General features: G+C 36.2%; 1 protein-coding gene across 2 annotated transcripts in view; it reads right to left on the reverse strand.

Annotated features, from left to right (window-relative positions):
* The window catches only part of itpkb (inositol-trisphosphate 3-kinase B), a 99,804-nt gene extending 82,227 nt beyond the window's left edge, over nt 1–17,577 (reverse strand). Inside the window, exons 1-2 of one of the 2 annotated variants that reach the window (XM_059025337.1) lie at nt 17,280–17,577; nt 13,011–14,386 (exon numbers count right to left, since the gene is read on the reverse strand). In XM_059025337.1, coding sequence (XP_058881320.1) covers nt 13,011–14,204 — 1,194 coding nt within the window. In that variant the 5' untranslated portion in view covers nt 14,205–14,386; nt 17,280–17,577. Of the gene's footprint in view, nt 1–13,010; nt 14,387–17,224 lie in introns of both variants that reach the window. The other variant, XM_034019289.3, reaches the window with a different exon arrangement.
* Nucleotides 17,578–17,950: the final 373 nt, after the last annotated feature.

A 17,950-nucleotide genomic window follows, 5' to 3' on the forward strand; every position in this document is an offset into this window, starting at 1 on the left:
GAACCGTAAGTCGGCCCTCTTGGGGAAAGGGCGTAGCTGTAAGACTGCTGAACGACTCTACTGTGATCAGTTGTGTTGTGCGCGGTGATTGGATAGAGTATGGCGCCGTACTGATCACATGGAGGAGTCTGGCAGTACAAAGGGGACTCGGCTACGGGAGCACAGCCCCTTACGCTGAAAGGTGACCCAGCCAGAGCGCTGCTTTAATTTGTTTTCTTTTGGCAGATGGAGACCAAGGGAGCTGAAGCTGCCAAGTAGGGATGGAAATTTTAATCTTTAAAACATATAAACTCTAAAGAAGTGGTTAAACGTTGAATAATATGATAGACGTATAACTGGTCATGTGAAAAATATCACCAAACGCATATTTTTTAATGTATTCATTTTAGTGATTTATCATCATATACTGTCCGACTGCTGTGGTACAACAGTAAGGGCAGATATTATAAAAAGGAAAGGGTTTGGCAATTGTCTCCAAGTAGTTTTTCTAATTGGTGCAACAGAAGTTTTTACACAGCAAAGCCACATTTGGAAGTATTTTGAGGAACCGGACGAGAAAACTGTGGTATGTAAATAATTATGCCAAACAAAATTGCCGTACCACAAAAACACAAGTTCAATGCTTCACCAATTGAAATGAAAACATTCAGAAATTACTGTGGCTGGACTTACTGATGCCATTAAAAGGCAAACTTCCATAATAAACAGAATGCTTTGTATGGTGACTGACATTTATTTAGCCCTTACATCCCTGTGAATACGTATAACATGATTTTAAAAGGACGTTTTGTTTTTTTCAATATTAATTCAGAGAACGCATAAGTGTAAATAAATTATGTATAGGCTTTAATTTACCAGTACACTTCTACGCAAATCATTTGTTAAAAAGAAAAAAAAATGTCCTTGATATCTATGTAATTTATCAACAGAAGGAGATATTTAAATGAATACCTTTTAATCTACAGGTTAATCAACTAATGCCCATAAATTAACCGATCAAAAATTTGAATGGAGTGACAGCCCCAATTTCAATATATACTTTGGTGTGTATGTGTTGTTTTTTTTTTTTTTTAAACTTTGTAGTTCAGTCTTTGCGATGTTAAAATGTTATTTGCTTATTTAGGGTTTCTTTGCTTAGAAAATACTAACCAGGGCTGTCGGTATACATCAGAATGTAATATAAAAGAGTGTGTGTGTAAGTAGATATGGTTAAAACGCTGACATCTGCATAGCATTTACACAATAATAACAATTTACCAAAAGCACATCCCTACTACCAAGCCAGCACAATCACCCGGAGCACCTGCACTGCCAAAGCACAGCCACCTGGACTTTCCCTCGGAGCACCTGCACTTCCCCACCACCTCAACCCGTGTGCACTTGTGGATTGGACTGTGATTATTGTTTATTATTTGAAACCGTCTTTTGTTTGGGAACTGCAACCCCACCATTTGTGCTCCCCCAATACCATTGCTGTTAAAAATAAAATGGATGTTTTTGGAACTGCACCATAGTTGTGGACCTTGATTCTTTCCTGCACCACTCACATCCTGACACGTGGTGTCTTCATGGGATCCTACAGACCAGAGGATGGACCCCTGCATAATAGAGGCCATGCTGGAAGCTCTGCAGCGAAGGGCGGAAAAATGGGAGGGAATACCAATGAGACAAGGTTGGGGTTTGGTAGTGGAATCCTCAATGTCTATTAAAACACCAGGGGAAGGGGATTGGAATCCTGTTAAAAATCAACTACGGTTGTTTTTGGAACTGCACCATAGCTGTGGACCTTGATTCCTTCCTGCGCCAAGGACATTCTTTATCACATTGCTCTAGAGAAATGCTGTTCTAGTTCTGATACATTTTGAAAGGAAATTCAGCAGTTTTTATTTAAAACCCTTTTACATGTGCATACAGGGGATTTATAGTAGGCCATGTTGATCTATTTTTTATTGTTAACAGCAATGTCTGGGGATTACTGACATGCTTGTTTAATATATTTTTTGTTCAGGTTTTCAAGACTTCCCTAGATGTCCCTTACAGTATGAGGAAACCCAAGATATTGCAGCATCTCCATTCCCTCAAACTGAAATGTTTAACCACAACAGAGCCCAATTCATTTTGCATAGTCTGTTGTAGTGTAAAATATAAATATATATATATATATATATATATATATATATATATATATATATATATATATATATGTCATTAGTAGAAATGGAAATACTTCAAATCAAGTTAAAATCAAACTAAGGCAATAGCATCTGAAATGATTTACACTGCACATCATTTCATGTACCATGCGTTCAGAAAAGGAGTCTACAGACAACACACCAATTAGTAACTTGGCTTCCTGCCTGCCATGCCACAATAAGCAATGGTCTGAACAATGGGAGTAGTACAAACAGAGCCTGATGCTTTCTTTGTGATAAAGAATTCTTCAGCCTCGATAACTTCCTGCCATGCCAGCAGAGTTAAGAGTAGGAAACGACAATCAGTTCAAACTCACCACATTTGTTTCTATAACGTCACATTTGTATTATTTACTAACTAACTAGATCTGACATTAGCAACATACGCTATTCAAGTCACAAGGAAAACAATTGAAAACATGTTAATGTACTGTATCTAACAGCATATTACAGCTATTTTAATAGATCCAGCTAGACCCTTCAGGTTTACAGCTTAGATTGTATGGAATCAACATGTGAAAAATACTAATATCCATGGTGTGTCAACTTCATAAAAAAGGCACATTGTGAGATGTCACTTGATCAAACTGTGCAGTATATAAGGCCTAGAGCAGTTGTTAGTGGATGGGCTTCGGTTTCCCGGGCTATAATTGCAACCCAGAAATTAACCCAGAGATTTTGCCATGAAGCAAGGTGTCAGTCAATCCACACCATAACCCAAAATGAAAGTGCACATACCCTTTCTTTTTATAATGTAGTGTCTGACTATAGAGTCAGTTTGTATAATGCTTCTGAAGAAATAAAACACACAAACAACCATTTGAAGGATGCCATGTGTTGTGAGTTACAGTGAAAATGCTGAATTCTGTTGTTTTTTTGCAGATGAAAATTGTATTTAAGAAATTAAGAATGTTGTCAATATTATAGACTCAGGTTATATATTTAGGAGTCAATTCTCAAAGTTTTCCAAAGTTATGTCCTTATGCAATATGCAAATGAAGGTATACAAACATCTGTCATCAGTTTTAAACAATGAAGAATATGAAAGGTGATTTTGATATAAGAATGACAAGAATGACAATAAGCAGTTATTTAACACAGCACTTCATGTCCTAGAAGCATGTAATAAACTATGTTGTTAACAGTGGTGGTCCTACAATCTCGTAGTTTCTTTTAATCCTTTGTATTTTGCATGCAAAACATAATTTGCCACTGGTGTAAGACATTCTGATTCATGCCTCACAACACACTTGTGGTGTGCAGTAGGAATCGTCTTTCCGAACACCTTGTTCTAGGTCAGGGGTGGCCAAACTTCCTGACCCTACGAGCCGCAAACCAAAATTTTCATATGACCGAGAGTCATACATGTAAAACATGACATTTTTCAAGCAAGACATTTTAAGTACTACAGTAGCATTGTTTTAAAATTGTTTTAATTCTCTCAAACATTATAACGGGATCTTGCAGTTCCTCTGAGCAGTAGGTGTTATTTCTTGATGGAAGCAAAACAGAGAAGAACAAGGGAGAACATTGCAGAGCAACACAGTTTGTGTAATTTTTCTTGTACAGTGCATTTAACTTTAAATGTAACACTATGGTGTTTTCCCATTTTTCTGTTTATTGTATATATTACACACTTTAAAATATATTCAGTTATTATGAATCAAAACACAATAACTGCCTTGATTTTACCAAAAACACCACATAAAAATACATATTTTTGTAATGATTCTTTTTGACAAGCTCTTCCCTTCAAGATGTGAATGCTAGGTTTAAATAAAAATAATATATATTTTTTTTGTATGACTGCTGCGTGTAGGTAAATACTTTTGAGAGCTTTGTGGATGGAAAAAAACCACTTGTGTTTATTTATTTATTTTAAATTTAGTAGTCGCCAATTATTATTATTTTTTTTCTCCCAATTTAGAATATCCAATTTTTTTTTTTTAAGCTCGGCTCACCGTTACCACCCCTGCGCCACTCAGGAGAGACACCGAAAAAAAAATATTATACTGACACCAAAGACCAGATGAAAATAAATGGAACAGATACAAGTAGCCTACTAACTCTCTAAAATTAAGTACATGCTTAAATAAAGTTTAGAGTTTAAACTAACTGCTCAATACGTTGGAAAAGAGCGAGAAGCATTTAGAAATACTGTGCAAGCTGTGGACTACAATAATAAAACTTCTGAATTTGAAGTCGTTATTGCTTTTGCAAAGAAAGTATGATTCATACAAACAGAAAACAAAAGCAGCAGGGAGGCTATGTGTTTTACTTTCAGCCACACGTACTATGTAAAATGTTCTATGTCAATTTAAAAATGTTTTTTTTGTGAAGTGTGTGCAGTATATGTAAGGTACTGTATATTAGAATAACATCTTAATTGGGCACCATGATCTATTTTGTGTTAATTGTGTACTAAGTAGGCTACAGTAAAAATGAAAATGTGCTAGAATAATTTAGTTTCAATTAAAAATAATCTTTTATTATGTTTGCATTGTATGGTAATGTGTACAATGCAGCAGCATGATTTATGTTGTGTTACCGGTAGCCTATAGGCTAAAGTAAAAATAAAATGTGTTAGTTATTAATTTGATTTTACTACTGTACTTTGAGCGATATAAATGGATGTGTGTGTGATGTTCTTTTATTTATTTATTTATTTTTTAAACTGGATACCTTGTTATTTCAGACCTGTCTGTCTCCAGACATGTCCAGTTTAGCGAGGGACTACTCTAGTCCTTTAAATGGCTCAAAGTCCTTTAGAATCTTTAGCATCATGATGATTTCTATGCATGAGGACAGTGGTATCATTAGTAATGTATATGATATAATGAAGCAGTAGCACTGAACTGACTTCTTGTTGTGTGTCTTACCACAAGCCTGCAGCGTGTGTTCTGCAGCTGAGGTTTTTGCACCTCTGCTAGTGCTAATAAACAAACATGCAAGGTTCTTCCCTCATCTGATTAGGAGAGCTCAGGTACGGAAAGGAGACACTTATTATATATTTTCTAGTCGTTACAGGAAGCCCACAGTCTTCTGGCACGAGTTAGAAAGCAACACTGCTTCTTGATAAGGTAGTAGAACTCAGAGGAGGTTTGCCGTTGCCTCTGCTGAACCGCACAATGAAACACGTTTAAATCTCCACTGAGCCACAGCAGCAGTTGTTCTCTTCATTTTAACTGTACCGAAAGCAGTTTCCATAACTTTAAAGAATGCAGATTATGAAATCTTCCACATGACACTGTGTAAAGTGCCAGTACAGAAAACAGTGATCATACAATCTTTTCTCTTTAATTAGTCAGTGTAGTAATCCCCACATATTTAAACTGGGAGTCCAAAACAACATTTAGCTGCATGGAAGGAGTTCAGTTTAAACCTACCTTTGCCCTTTAAATGAAAAACAGTAAAACAGTAACCTAGGGCAGTGGTTTTCAATCCATTCAGGGGTTCCGTGGAAAGGTTACGTAAAGAAAGCAGCAGCATAGTTCATAGATCCCATTGCAAAGCCAAAATTTGATACCTTAATTTTTTTTTAAAAAAACCCTGCCATTTAGTGGGCCTCTCTCAAAGCAGAGACTGACTGAATTGTGTGTTTTTGCAAGGACGACTGTCCACTCATGGTTAGATTGAGCCACAAAAACTCATTTCACTTGTGGCCTGAGCTGAAATCAGGTCTGCAGAGGCAAAAGCTATTACTACTCAAAGCAAAGTGTAAACATACTATTTGCTGTGTAAATCATTTTGTTTTCTTTTAATTTTTCTTCGCCAAGGCTGAAAGGTATAAAAGGTCTCTATGCTGTAGGTACAGTAAGAGAGGCTACCAACAGGAGGGGGCTAATAAGACAGGGTAAACAGTTACAGGGTATCAGCAACCATATGCTTATTTAAACATCATCTGTGGCCAGAAACAGCAAAGACAGGATACCAATAGTAGTTGTTTCCTATAATATACTTTAAGTAGATATTGCGATTTGTTTTTGGTGGCACAATAGTATTTTTGTTAATTGGATGGATCTTCAGAAATGTGTTATATGTGTGAGATATTTTAATCTTTGAAAAGTAAATATAAAACAAATATAATCGAATATTCCAACAAACACTGATTGAAATGCATTTAGTGGCAATAAATGACCATGTTCGTATTCATTCAAAACGCATAAATAAAGTCTGAAATAAATAAAACACATTCTACTGCTAACGGTTCTTAGTAAGTTTCTTCAATTTAATACAATGGTATCCCAATGGTAAGGGGAGTGCATGGTGATACATTTCATTGGTTAACCATACATAACCCTGTGCTTGCATACTTTATCCTCACACTTCATGATGGTTATTTATAAAAAAGACCTATAAATTTGTTTTTTTACAACCAGATGCTTTGGCAAGCCGGTCCCAACTGATCCACTGTGAAGTAAGAGGTAGTGGAACTAAGAGTTTTTGGCAGCCAAGGCTCACATTGCCATAGAAAGAATTTCCCTAACCTGGCAGATTGCAAACCTAATGTGTGAGTCTAGAAAAGGCAGCATTCGCCTCAAATGAACTCAGTAAAACTCTTTTTAAACAGGCAATTATATGAAAAAAGAAAAAAAAGAAACCAGAAAGTGAGCCAGTTGAAAACTGAAGCACCCAACCCTAACTACGACCCTTTCTTTCATAGCATTATCTGTGGTATAATGCTGTTATACCTTGACAGTGTATGGTATTGTATGGTTTGGTATCTATGGTGCTTAAAGACTAAAATCTGTCAGACTAGTTATTTTATACTGTTAAAAAAATCCTTCCACATGAAATATCTTGTTTTCAATAATGCCATGCACACATAAAATAGCATGAACCTAAATGATTACAGAGAGAAAATGGTCAGTTTGTACAATGAGAATATATAGCCATAGCTACAGTATGCAATTACTAATATTACAACAACATTGCTCTTCTTTAAAATAAATGAGTCATGCCACAGCTGGAGCACCTTCTATCATCAACCTATTTTTCCAGTTGAGTTGTCAGATCCAGAATCACCAATTCAAATCATGCAAATTACATTAAGTAGAATGTTTTTTAAAAAATGCAATCCCAATCTATCTTATCAAAGCATGTTTTGTCTGAAACACTGCTCTTATGGAAATAGTCCTGCTTACAGGAATTGAGAAATAGACTGATATACGTTGGGGGAACTTCTGTAACTATTAGAAAACAAAATAGGTAGGCCTATATCATGGAGGAACACATGCCCAAAGAGTGCCCAAACTACCTGTGCACCAGACTGATACTGGAACCAGGAAATCAAAGATCACTGTGCACTGGTCAGTCTATATGTGGTCAGTGACAGCCTATAGAGGATTGTGACATTTGAATGGTGTCAGTAAATATGTACAGCACAATACCTGGTTACAAAGGTCACTATCCACCACAATTATTTTTCACTGGTATTTATTATTATTATTATTATTATTATTATTATTATTATTATTATTATTATTAGTTTATTTAGCAGACGCCTTTATCCAAGGTGACTTACAGAGACTAGAGTGCGTGAACTATGCATCAGCTGCAGAGTCACTTACAATTCCGTCTCACCCGAAAGATGGAGCACAAGGAGGTTAAGTGACTTGCTCAGGGTCACACAATGAGTCAGTGGCTGAGGTGGGATTTGACCTGGGGACCTATTTATTTAACAGATAGCCCCCATGCTGCTCATTCCACAATAAAAGCAGCCAGTAATGTAGGTTTAGTTAGATAAAAGGTTAAAGGATAACTATTCACTTACGGCTAATCTTGGAATGCCTTACCTAAATTAACATTAGGTAGTCCAAGACTAGTACTAATCAGGATCTCTGAAACCAGTCCTCTGCATTTGCTTAGCAATTCATATTTAATGATTTTAGTATTCAATACTTCAATGATGATTCATTGTTGTTTCTGCACATCAGGATATTTTAGGTTTTGGTGAAGTCTCTCTATAAACCTGAGCATGGTGGAATCTTTGAAATGAGGCCAGTGCACTAGGACTGTGCATCAGTAATTCTTCACCCCTTGAAACAGCGAGTTTGATATTTTCCATTGGAAATCTTTAACCAACTTTTAAGGATTTCAAGGACCAATATCAGTGCACAACCCTAGGTCACTTTTATACCTAAATTATTTTGAAAACGACAACGTGTATTGAGTGTTGTGAGTGTGTGCGTGTGTTGCTGTTTCTGGATGTAACCTAAAGCGCTTGTTTTAAAGTATTTTCAAAGCCAACCAAGATGTCCTCTGTGTTTCTATCAGCAGGAGATTGGCAGATGTGTTTAAATTAATATGTGTGAACTGAATTCATTTGTTAGTTATTCTCAAAACGTACACAGTCATGCAAAGTCAGATATTGGGAAGTTGGTACCACTGGGTTGGATTTGTGTCATGTTGTCACCTGATATTTATATTAATATATTGAAAAATATGAAGAACTTCAGGAAAATGGTTAAATGGCAGGAATGCATTCTTGAATGCATTCTTGAATGCATAGCAGGAAAATAAACATAGCCTATGAAGGTGATACAACGGTCAAGACTGTAGGGTGACATAATTCATAGCTAACTATAGCAGGGTTTCTATGCAGTTTAGAAACTCCAAATCCTCTCCACATTCACGATAATGGAACGTAGCACGCACATTCCTCATGCTGTAAGAAGTGTGCGGCCAAACCATGGAATGGCTTAAAAGGGTGTGTAAATCGTCTTCTCAAGCTAAAGAGCAGCGCAAAATTGAGCAAAGATGTACGAAAGGTGTACCTTATGTTCACAAGACTTCATCAGTGAAGATCCCGTTTCTGATGTAACTTTCTGCTATGACTAAAGGCTGTCCCAAGCAATTCTTTATTAACAACCGCGATCTGCTGGAAGTAGTCCTGGTCCTGGCAAGCTTATTGACCAAATAGAAAAACATAACACCATTTATTCAATGTTTCAAAATACCGCCATTTGACTCATAAAATGATAGTAGTAGGGTTGGACGATAATGACATTTTCAGCTATCTATTATCGTCTGTAAATTATCACGATAATCGTGATTGTCAGCCGAATAAATAAAATATTTAAAATTGTTGTAATTTATTAAATTTAAACCTGGGCAGCATGACAACCGCCAGTCTAAGTCAGTGAATTTAGAAGAAAAAAAAACTAGACAGTATATGCGCCGAGTTTTTACATTTCTGTGGGTGTCCAGAACAAACTTGAGTATAAAAATACACCTATTGTAATTTGTATATTTTGTACATTATGTAGTTTTCCTATAAAATAATACATATATTTTTTTCTTATTAAAATAAATTAAAAAAAATACTATTAGGAACATACTGCTTGTATGCAGACAGTTTAATAAAATAGACTGCCTATCCTTCCATTAAAAGTTAACTCTGCTGTTTATGCAACTACCCATTTTTATAATAGCAACACAATGGTAACAAATATACACAAGGGTTCTGAGCACCCGCTTATTTTTCCCCATGTGGTGCACAGGCTGCGTGCATAGGCCATTTAGTCTATATTACACGTGTGCCATATGGTTGTGTTTTTGTTTGCAATTACATTAAATTTACGTAAAAAAAAAAAAAATGTTTAATAGTCAAAAGTTCCACTTTTCTACAGTAATTTTACAGTGAGCTAGCATTTTTTTTATTTATTTTACAAACAACAATATGTGTTTTTATGTTAGAAAACCAGTCATGCTTTGCCAGTGTACAAATTATTATCAAAATGAAACCATGACGTAAAGTTAAAAGCATATTGTTTAAAATCAATACTTAACTTCCCAATGTACGCAGTGCTCACACAGATCATGTTTTACTCACGCAGACAGTTCATTGCTGCTTCCTGCTTCATTGGGTCACGGACAATAATTATGATTATCGATAATAATTTTTCAACATTATCGCTGCAAATAAATTATCGGGATTATCAATATTACCAATTATTGTTCCAACCCTACTTTATAGTTTAATTGTTAATAAGTAGAGCTTCAGATTTTCGGTTTTAACCAATAAAAACCACTCACTGACATGACACTGTGTGACCCTGAGCAAGTCACTTAACCTCCTTGTGCTTCATCTTTCAGGTGAGACATTGTTCTAAGTGACTGCAGCTGATGCATACCCTGGTCTCTGTAAGTCGCCTTGGATAAAGGTGTCTGCTAAATAAACTAATTAATTATATATAAGTAGTTGTCATGCCGTCAAAAACCTATAAATACCTCCAATGTTTGGATTCAAACACAGGCTCCCTTGAGAAAGATATGTACAACATATCGAAACGTTGGGCAGCTTGCTCTTTGAGCTAAAATATATATACTGATATATATTTAAAAAATGTACTGTACTAAACATTTTGACTGGATCATGTTTATATCATGAACCTAAATTCTGGCATTTTAGCTCCGTTCGATTAGAATTGCTGTAAAACTTGTGCATTTGGAACAAGAATTTTTTTGACTAAAAGAAAACTACATGGAAACACACACAACCCAAAAGTACCACCAAAATAGTGAGAGAAAGGTGAGACTTATTTTTATTTTTCCATGGAAACCCCGTCTATGAAAGCCCTGAATTAGGGGCTGTCCAAAATGATCAACATTTTTTGGAAAACGTACAAAGCGTGCGCTGAAAGGGGGGTGAAGGCAGTGTGTACACTTGATAAAAAAATTTATGACATTTTTATATAACTTGAAATATTCACATAACTTCCTGAAAAAGCACTACAGCCCCCAGAGATGTCATTTTTGTTAAAGTTCATGACACTCTTGGTTTCCTTTGCAGTGCAAAAGAGAGTACAAAGGCAATGGAGCTCCAGTAAGCTCTGGTTATTTTTCTCATATGTTTGTAACTTTTTTGGGCCTATCGAGTTCCTTTCTGATGCAATGTGGGTTACCAATATCAATGTATATCATGGGCAATCACTTGAATGGCAAATGGAACAGAAAGACAGCACCACGTAATTTAAATAGAATAAATTAATTGTCCTCTGGCAGAAAAAAAATGTTTTTATTTGTTACTGTATTCAAATACATGCACAATCCATTCAGATACATACAGTAATACTATAAAACTGTTTGTACAAAAGCAGCACGTCTTCAGAAAGTACACTATACCGTACAAAACCAAAACTAAAAAAAAAAAGAAATGCTGCCTGCCATTTTATTGCAAAATCGGATTGGAAAACACGATTTCATGCAATTTATTTGGAGTTGCTAAAATATAACCTCTTACTAGTAACTAACTAGTCTTACAAAAACACAATACCGTTTGACACGAATATGCATTTTTCAATATAGATAGTAACCATCGAAAAATAATAACGTTTTTACAGCTTTGGAAATCCATGAGCCAAATAAATTACAGATTATGAACCTCTTGTGAGCCATAGAGAGAAAGCGATTATAAAATGTTGAACTGGTGCTCAAATTCTGCAATGCCTGTATATTTGTGTACAATATAGGATACAGTAAATCAGTCAAAGGTGTCTTATTTTCACTTCCACTATGGGGAGTAATTACATTTTATGTATGAACGCTTTTGGGGGGATGGGGGTGGGGGGGCTTGAAAGAGCATGCTGTGTAGGCTTGCTGTAATTGTAATTGTATTCTTTCTGACATATATAATGCTGGTACAGTAACTTAGCAAAAAAGGACAGAAAACATGTTTTTTGTTGCTGTGTTTTTTTTTTTAGTGAACTGTAGCTAAAGAGTAATTAAAAAAAAAATGTTTGCTTTAATGAATTAGTCCTATTATTTTGTTTAAGCTTCGTAAACTGGGCCTACAATGTAAAAAACATTAAGGCCCATGCTATGATGGTTTTAGCTATAGGTTCCTACTGCTTCATGTTTAGAAGGATTGGGAGAGATTACTGTTTAAAATGTAATTCTCTGCATGTCAGGTCATGACCTTCCGAACACAATCCATATACACACAAAAGCCATTCATGGAGCTGACTGTCCTTAGATGTTGCTCAAAGGTACGAGCCTCCAATGAAAAAGGCTCACAGACAACACCTCATACAAGTACGCACACACGTGACCTTTAGCAGCTCAAGTAAGTAATATAAAATCATCCGTACAGCTTTCTATGAAGTTTTCATTTATATCCCCACACAACTTATTTTAATGCCACAGATCGTTGATACCACTTTCACAAAGTCCATACTATAGTAGATGTAAATGCTGCTTTATATAAAATCCACCCATCTGCAGTTTCTCCATATCCAGCTTGCAAGTTTCCTTTACAGAGTGTCAATATTTATCCAAAAATGTGCTTCTGTATGCCATTTACAGTGGAAATACTATTACTAAACCAGTAAATGCTGTATTTATTATAGCACTTCAACAACAGCACTTCAACTCTAGTATGTGGAATGTTCTGCTATTCCAAAAAGTTACCAGGAAAACAGACTTTCAGGAATATGCCAAACCACCCTAAAGGCAAAATAGAGATACTTCTTAAGTATGCTTTTCATAATGTAAATACATCAGACTACCTTTTCTAGAAAACAATCTGCAATGTATTCTCTTTAAGGACCACCAGATGTTCACACACACACACACACACACACACACACACACACACACACACTTGTAATTTTAAATGGCAAGTTATTAACTATAGCTCAGTGATTTACTATGAATACTTCAGTGTTTGATATTATACATGTATTAGGAATAAGTGTGATGTTTACAGTTCAAAGGTTTTAGCACATTGCATTAAATATTGTATTACTTTTCCCACAGTCACTGCACTAGCAGAAACTCTCCATTGGCTTAATCTGGAAGCTCACACAAAAGACTCACCGCTCTGTTGCCCTGATATCCGGTTTGTAGGAATGTTGACGACTGCCCCTCCGCTCGCTCCGGGTCACTTGAGATATCATCCTCGGATTCCTCCCAGGACGAAGAAAAGCCAGCAGAAGAGGCGGAAGATGAGGAGAGCTTCCTTAAAGATATACTAGCACTGGGGCTGCGGGGTAAATCTGCCCCATCCCCAGATGCCTCCATCCCGTGGTCCGTGATTATGACAAAGGGTATATTTCCCAGATCAGAGCAGTTCCCTCCACCTGAGGCCGAGGATGGAGCTTGCATTAGGTCCTGCTGTTGCTTGACTCCTTCTTCAATCAAGCTGGGCTTTGTCCCTGTTGCTGCCTCAAGGGCTGCCAAGTTCTTGCCAACTTTGGAGGCCTTAGGTGAACTCAGGGAATGACTGCTGGCTGCTGGTGCATTAACATCCTGCAAAGTAGTGACCTGTTCCCTTTTTGGATCAGCTGTGCTGTTTTCCTTTTTACAATTCACCATGCTGCAATCTGCTACCTCTGAGCCATTAGATCCTTTCCCATTCTGAAGTTCTTTGGGGATGTTTGACAAGTGGTCTGGCAGTCTGGGAGAGGCTGGCCGGTCGGTTTCTGTGTCCTCGACATTCTTGCTGGGCTCAAAGGCAAATGCAGGTTTACGGCTAGGTCGTGGACTGCGGATAATTTCCGAGTTCTGCACTTGGGTCCGTATGTCCGAGATGTGAGCTTCAAACAGACCAACTTTTTTGTTCACCTCCACGTTTTGTAACTCCCTGTGTATCTGGGGGATCTGGACCGTCCTTTTAATTTGCTTCTCCTCTGGAAAGCCCAGCTTCCAGCTGAGCTCGCCAAAAGGTCCAGGACTGGGTGGCTGACTGTCATCGCTAAATCTCCCCCGATTGGGGCTGCTCAACCTCCTTACGCGACCCACCTGTTCCACCCCTAGGGTATCCTTCTGCCTCGTCGGTGATCGCCCTCTGTGGCTGCTTTGGTCGGGAACACTTGGAAAAACAAAGGTGGTCCTGGGCGAGGAAGGGCTAAGACTGCCAGGGCTGTACATGCCTCCACTCACTAAGACTTGGCAATATGCAGTGTTTCTGTCTGGCACAGGCAACACTGGCCTTCCGGTTCGAGGAGTGCTGCCACTTTTCAGATTGTTGGTATTCATCATTATCAAACTATTCAAGGCATAAGCAGCCATAGTACAGGGCTGTTGGTGTCTTGATGGATCCCATTTAGCCTTGGTCCTGGATGCTGCTTGTGTTCAGGAAACCCAGCATTGCTTTGGAAGACCACAGAGGTGACAGGAAGGTCGGACTGACAGGGTAAACAGGCTGTTGCTTGGAGGTTAATTCAACACAGAAAACTCCATAAACAAATTAGCTGTAAAACATATTCAAATAGGTCATTTGTGAGTTAGTGATTCATAGAAATGTTTGACACATGGCAAACATGATAGAATTAATGAACAGACTACAGATGGGAGACTAATAGACCTGATCTAAAATACTGTTTTTTCTGACCCTTATGATTTTGTTCTGTATTTATCATTAAGTTCTAGTCATGTCCATCTGAACATTTGACACCATTTAATTAAAGAAACACGTTATTATTTGCTGCTAATGTAATTATTATAAATTTCAACATGACCCTGTCCTTTTATTATGAAAAACAAAACCACATGTTTGCCAGCTGGTAGGGTATCAGGGCTTGTACTGTAGTTATAGATGTTACATAAACTGACTTTACTAATAATACAAGGTGCCATACAGGTTTTAAGCCATGTGCTAGTTTATTTATATAAACTCTAAACACAAAACTTGACCTACAGCTTTCCCACATATTATGACTCCAACTTAAAAACAAAAAACAAAGTAATTGGCAGTTTGTTGACACCCTTTAAATGGGCACATGTGTTGTAATAAATGCTATAATTACCACCAGAGATTTGGAAATCTGCAGGCCTTCATATAACACAACTGGAACCTTTTTGCAGTAGTTGTTATAATTCAATGTAATTTAAGCCAACATGTTTTATGATAGCTGAGGGAACTTTCAATACAATGTCAACAGATGACTAGGACTTTGCTGTGGTGATTAGATGAGTTAAAAAGGGTTAATAATGAAACAACCAAATAATTGATAGGTTTCAACATAAATTATACTTTTGTAAAGAGAAAAAAGTTGTATTTCACTGTACACTAATAATTGTGTTTCAACCAGAACACCTTTTTATTTTTAAAATTAGTTTTGCAGTCTGTTCTGACGTACATTGGTCAATGAATGTAAAGTCTTAAAGCATGCCTGTTAGTGTTATCTGTTTTGCACTGGAAAACTATACTGATTAAAAACAAATATTTCGTTTCTGCTTGAGACAAAACCTGAACTGTTCTGGGTATGTGAGGATAACTGATTGTCTTGGTAGTTTTTAGTTAAGATACCTTCACAAACAAGTTTACATATATACATACATATGTAAATGCAATGCTGTATTTTAGATGCTGTATTACTGAAAGCAAGTCAGCATGTGTAACTGACAGCAAAATGTGTTCAATAAATAGGGCTGTAATGATTTACTGTGTATCAATGAATAATGATACATTCTTTACATGTTATATTGTATTGTAAAATAGGTGTGTATCTTTGTATTGTGATACAAGACCATAAGCACAACATAGGTCATTGTAGTTTACCAAATGGATTTTGAATAAAGAATAAGTGTGTTTTATAGCTGGTATGAATACATCCTCTCCCTATCTCATTTAATGTTTGTTTTTTAACAAAACAGTCCATCAACCAATTATAACTGTATCTTATTATGCATCATACATCGCAGTACATATCACATTGTGAAATTAGTGTAGACTTACCACAGTGCATCATCACTGTTAATACCCTCCATTAAAAATAATGTTTTGTTTCTTATTTTTAAACATTTCGTTTAACTTTGTCCACAAATTAAAACTGAACAGGCTAATTAACAAGCTGTGAAGCAATATGTTGTGTAAAGTATAGACATGGTGATTGCTAGTTACTCAAACCAAGGTTACCTGTTGTTGTTCTTCATTAGCCATAGGAAATTACATAGTATATCCTGCTTTATGTTTGAACAAGTACAGGGGATGCCCAAGAAAAATAAAATATATGTTGCATGTTTTTTAATGACTTGCTTAAAAATATTCCAGACCATTCCTCAGAATGTGCTTGTTTGGTTTTCCATTTACATGGAAAAACATTCAATTGTGTTTGAGATCTTTAAAATAGCCCAGCCTACATTCCAGAATAAAATATTCAACTCCATATTTTATATTTTAAAAACTTCAGGTATAGGCTGAAGATAGTTATGAAGGCTTGTTTATTTAAATATACAGTTCTTGATGAAGGCTAATTTATAGCTTTATTGAATATCATCCTTATACCACAAATGCTATTAAGTCTTGCGATAATTTTTTTAATAAACCATTTCAGTTGGTGAAAAGTAAGTGCCCTTGTGGTGCACGTTTTTAAATTCAAATTACTGAAAGGATGTTTTGCTTCTAAAAACTGCTACTGCACATCCACTCCCTTCTAAAAAAAATCACACATTATGTGAAATTAAATGCTCGGTGCAGATCCCCCAGTTAAAGCAGAAAGAAAAGTACCTGTATTATTTTTAAATATCTCACAGAAACGTTTACACGAACAATCAAATACGTGTTAAATTCTGAAGTATTCCAAATAGGAGTTCATATTTTAACCTTAAATATTATTAGGTCTAAATATTAATATTCAGTACTTTCTTTATTTGCACTTGGGTGAGAAAATCAACGCATCTTGTTGGTCTTGAAAGTATGTATGTGCACGTTTCACATATAATTATTTTAGTTTCTGGTCTTGTTAAGATAGTTCGAAATAACGTACAGTAACAGACTCGGCTTCACGAGTTCGTTGACTTGTCTCCGGTGCCATTATTTTGGAATCTACAACCACATTTTTTGATAATAAGTAATGCATTTTAAATTCATTGAAGCGTTTTATTCTTGAAAGAGTGCAACTAGAAAGCAGAGCATTATCTTTTCACGTAAAGCATCCTTACACTCATCATAGCAATTGCAATGCATTCTCCATTAACCCGTTTGCGTTCTCAGTCCTTGTTTATCGTAAACGTCTCTAAACACACAACGGCTCACATTACTCGCAATAAAGAAGTACATTTTTGGTCAGTATTAACGTATTTCTTACCTAAAACAATGTTATTGCGTTTTACATCACAGATACGTTCCATTTAAATCCTTACACGTAAAAATTGTAGTAGCGACCTCGTTGCATAGCAGCTACAAGTACAACTTTCTAGACAGGTTACCAATCCAACATCTGTAGGAACATTATGGAGAATGTTTCTGGGAGCTGCTTCTTTTTGTGGGATGTTTGTTTTCGTCAGCCTCTTAATCCAGGTTAGCTCTTGTACAGTATAGTCTCGTAGCAGACCGTTTCTCTTGGCTTTGCATGTTTGTTTAAAGTACTAAAAAGCAGGAAGGAAGTTAGACTGTGTCTATGCGGGTCTGAAATCAGCGGAACAAGCAGTTTTTTTTTTCTTTCTGTATCGCCTGGCAGAAGTCAGCAGGGAAGCACTTCAAGAAAAAAAAAAACTTTCCATTGTTCGTTTAAAAAAAAAAAAAAAACTGAAGCTAGTTAAAGATTTGGTATTGGTTTTCGTGCACTAATTCACGAATAAACAACATATTACCAAAAATATGAAAATAATGTGATGACTGTTATAAGTTAATTAGTATGACATTTGTTTAGGCTTTATATTTAACAAGAGCTTGACATTTACATTTCAAAATAAGTAGGCCAACCTATGCAAATAAAGTGTAACGTAGGTATTTCATATAATAACTTTCTTTTTGTACATTGCATTTCCAGACAACACAGAGCACAATTAGTATATGTTACGTTATAAGTTCG

This window comes from Acipenser ruthenus, chromosome 6 (assembly GCF_902713425.1).
Source record: "Acipenser ruthenus chromosome 6, fAciRut3.2 maternal haplotype, whole genome shotgun sequence".
Classification (NCBI taxonomy): domain Eukaryota; kingdom Metazoa; phylum Chordata; class Actinopteri; order Acipenseriformes; family Acipenseridae; genus Acipenser; species Acipenser ruthenus.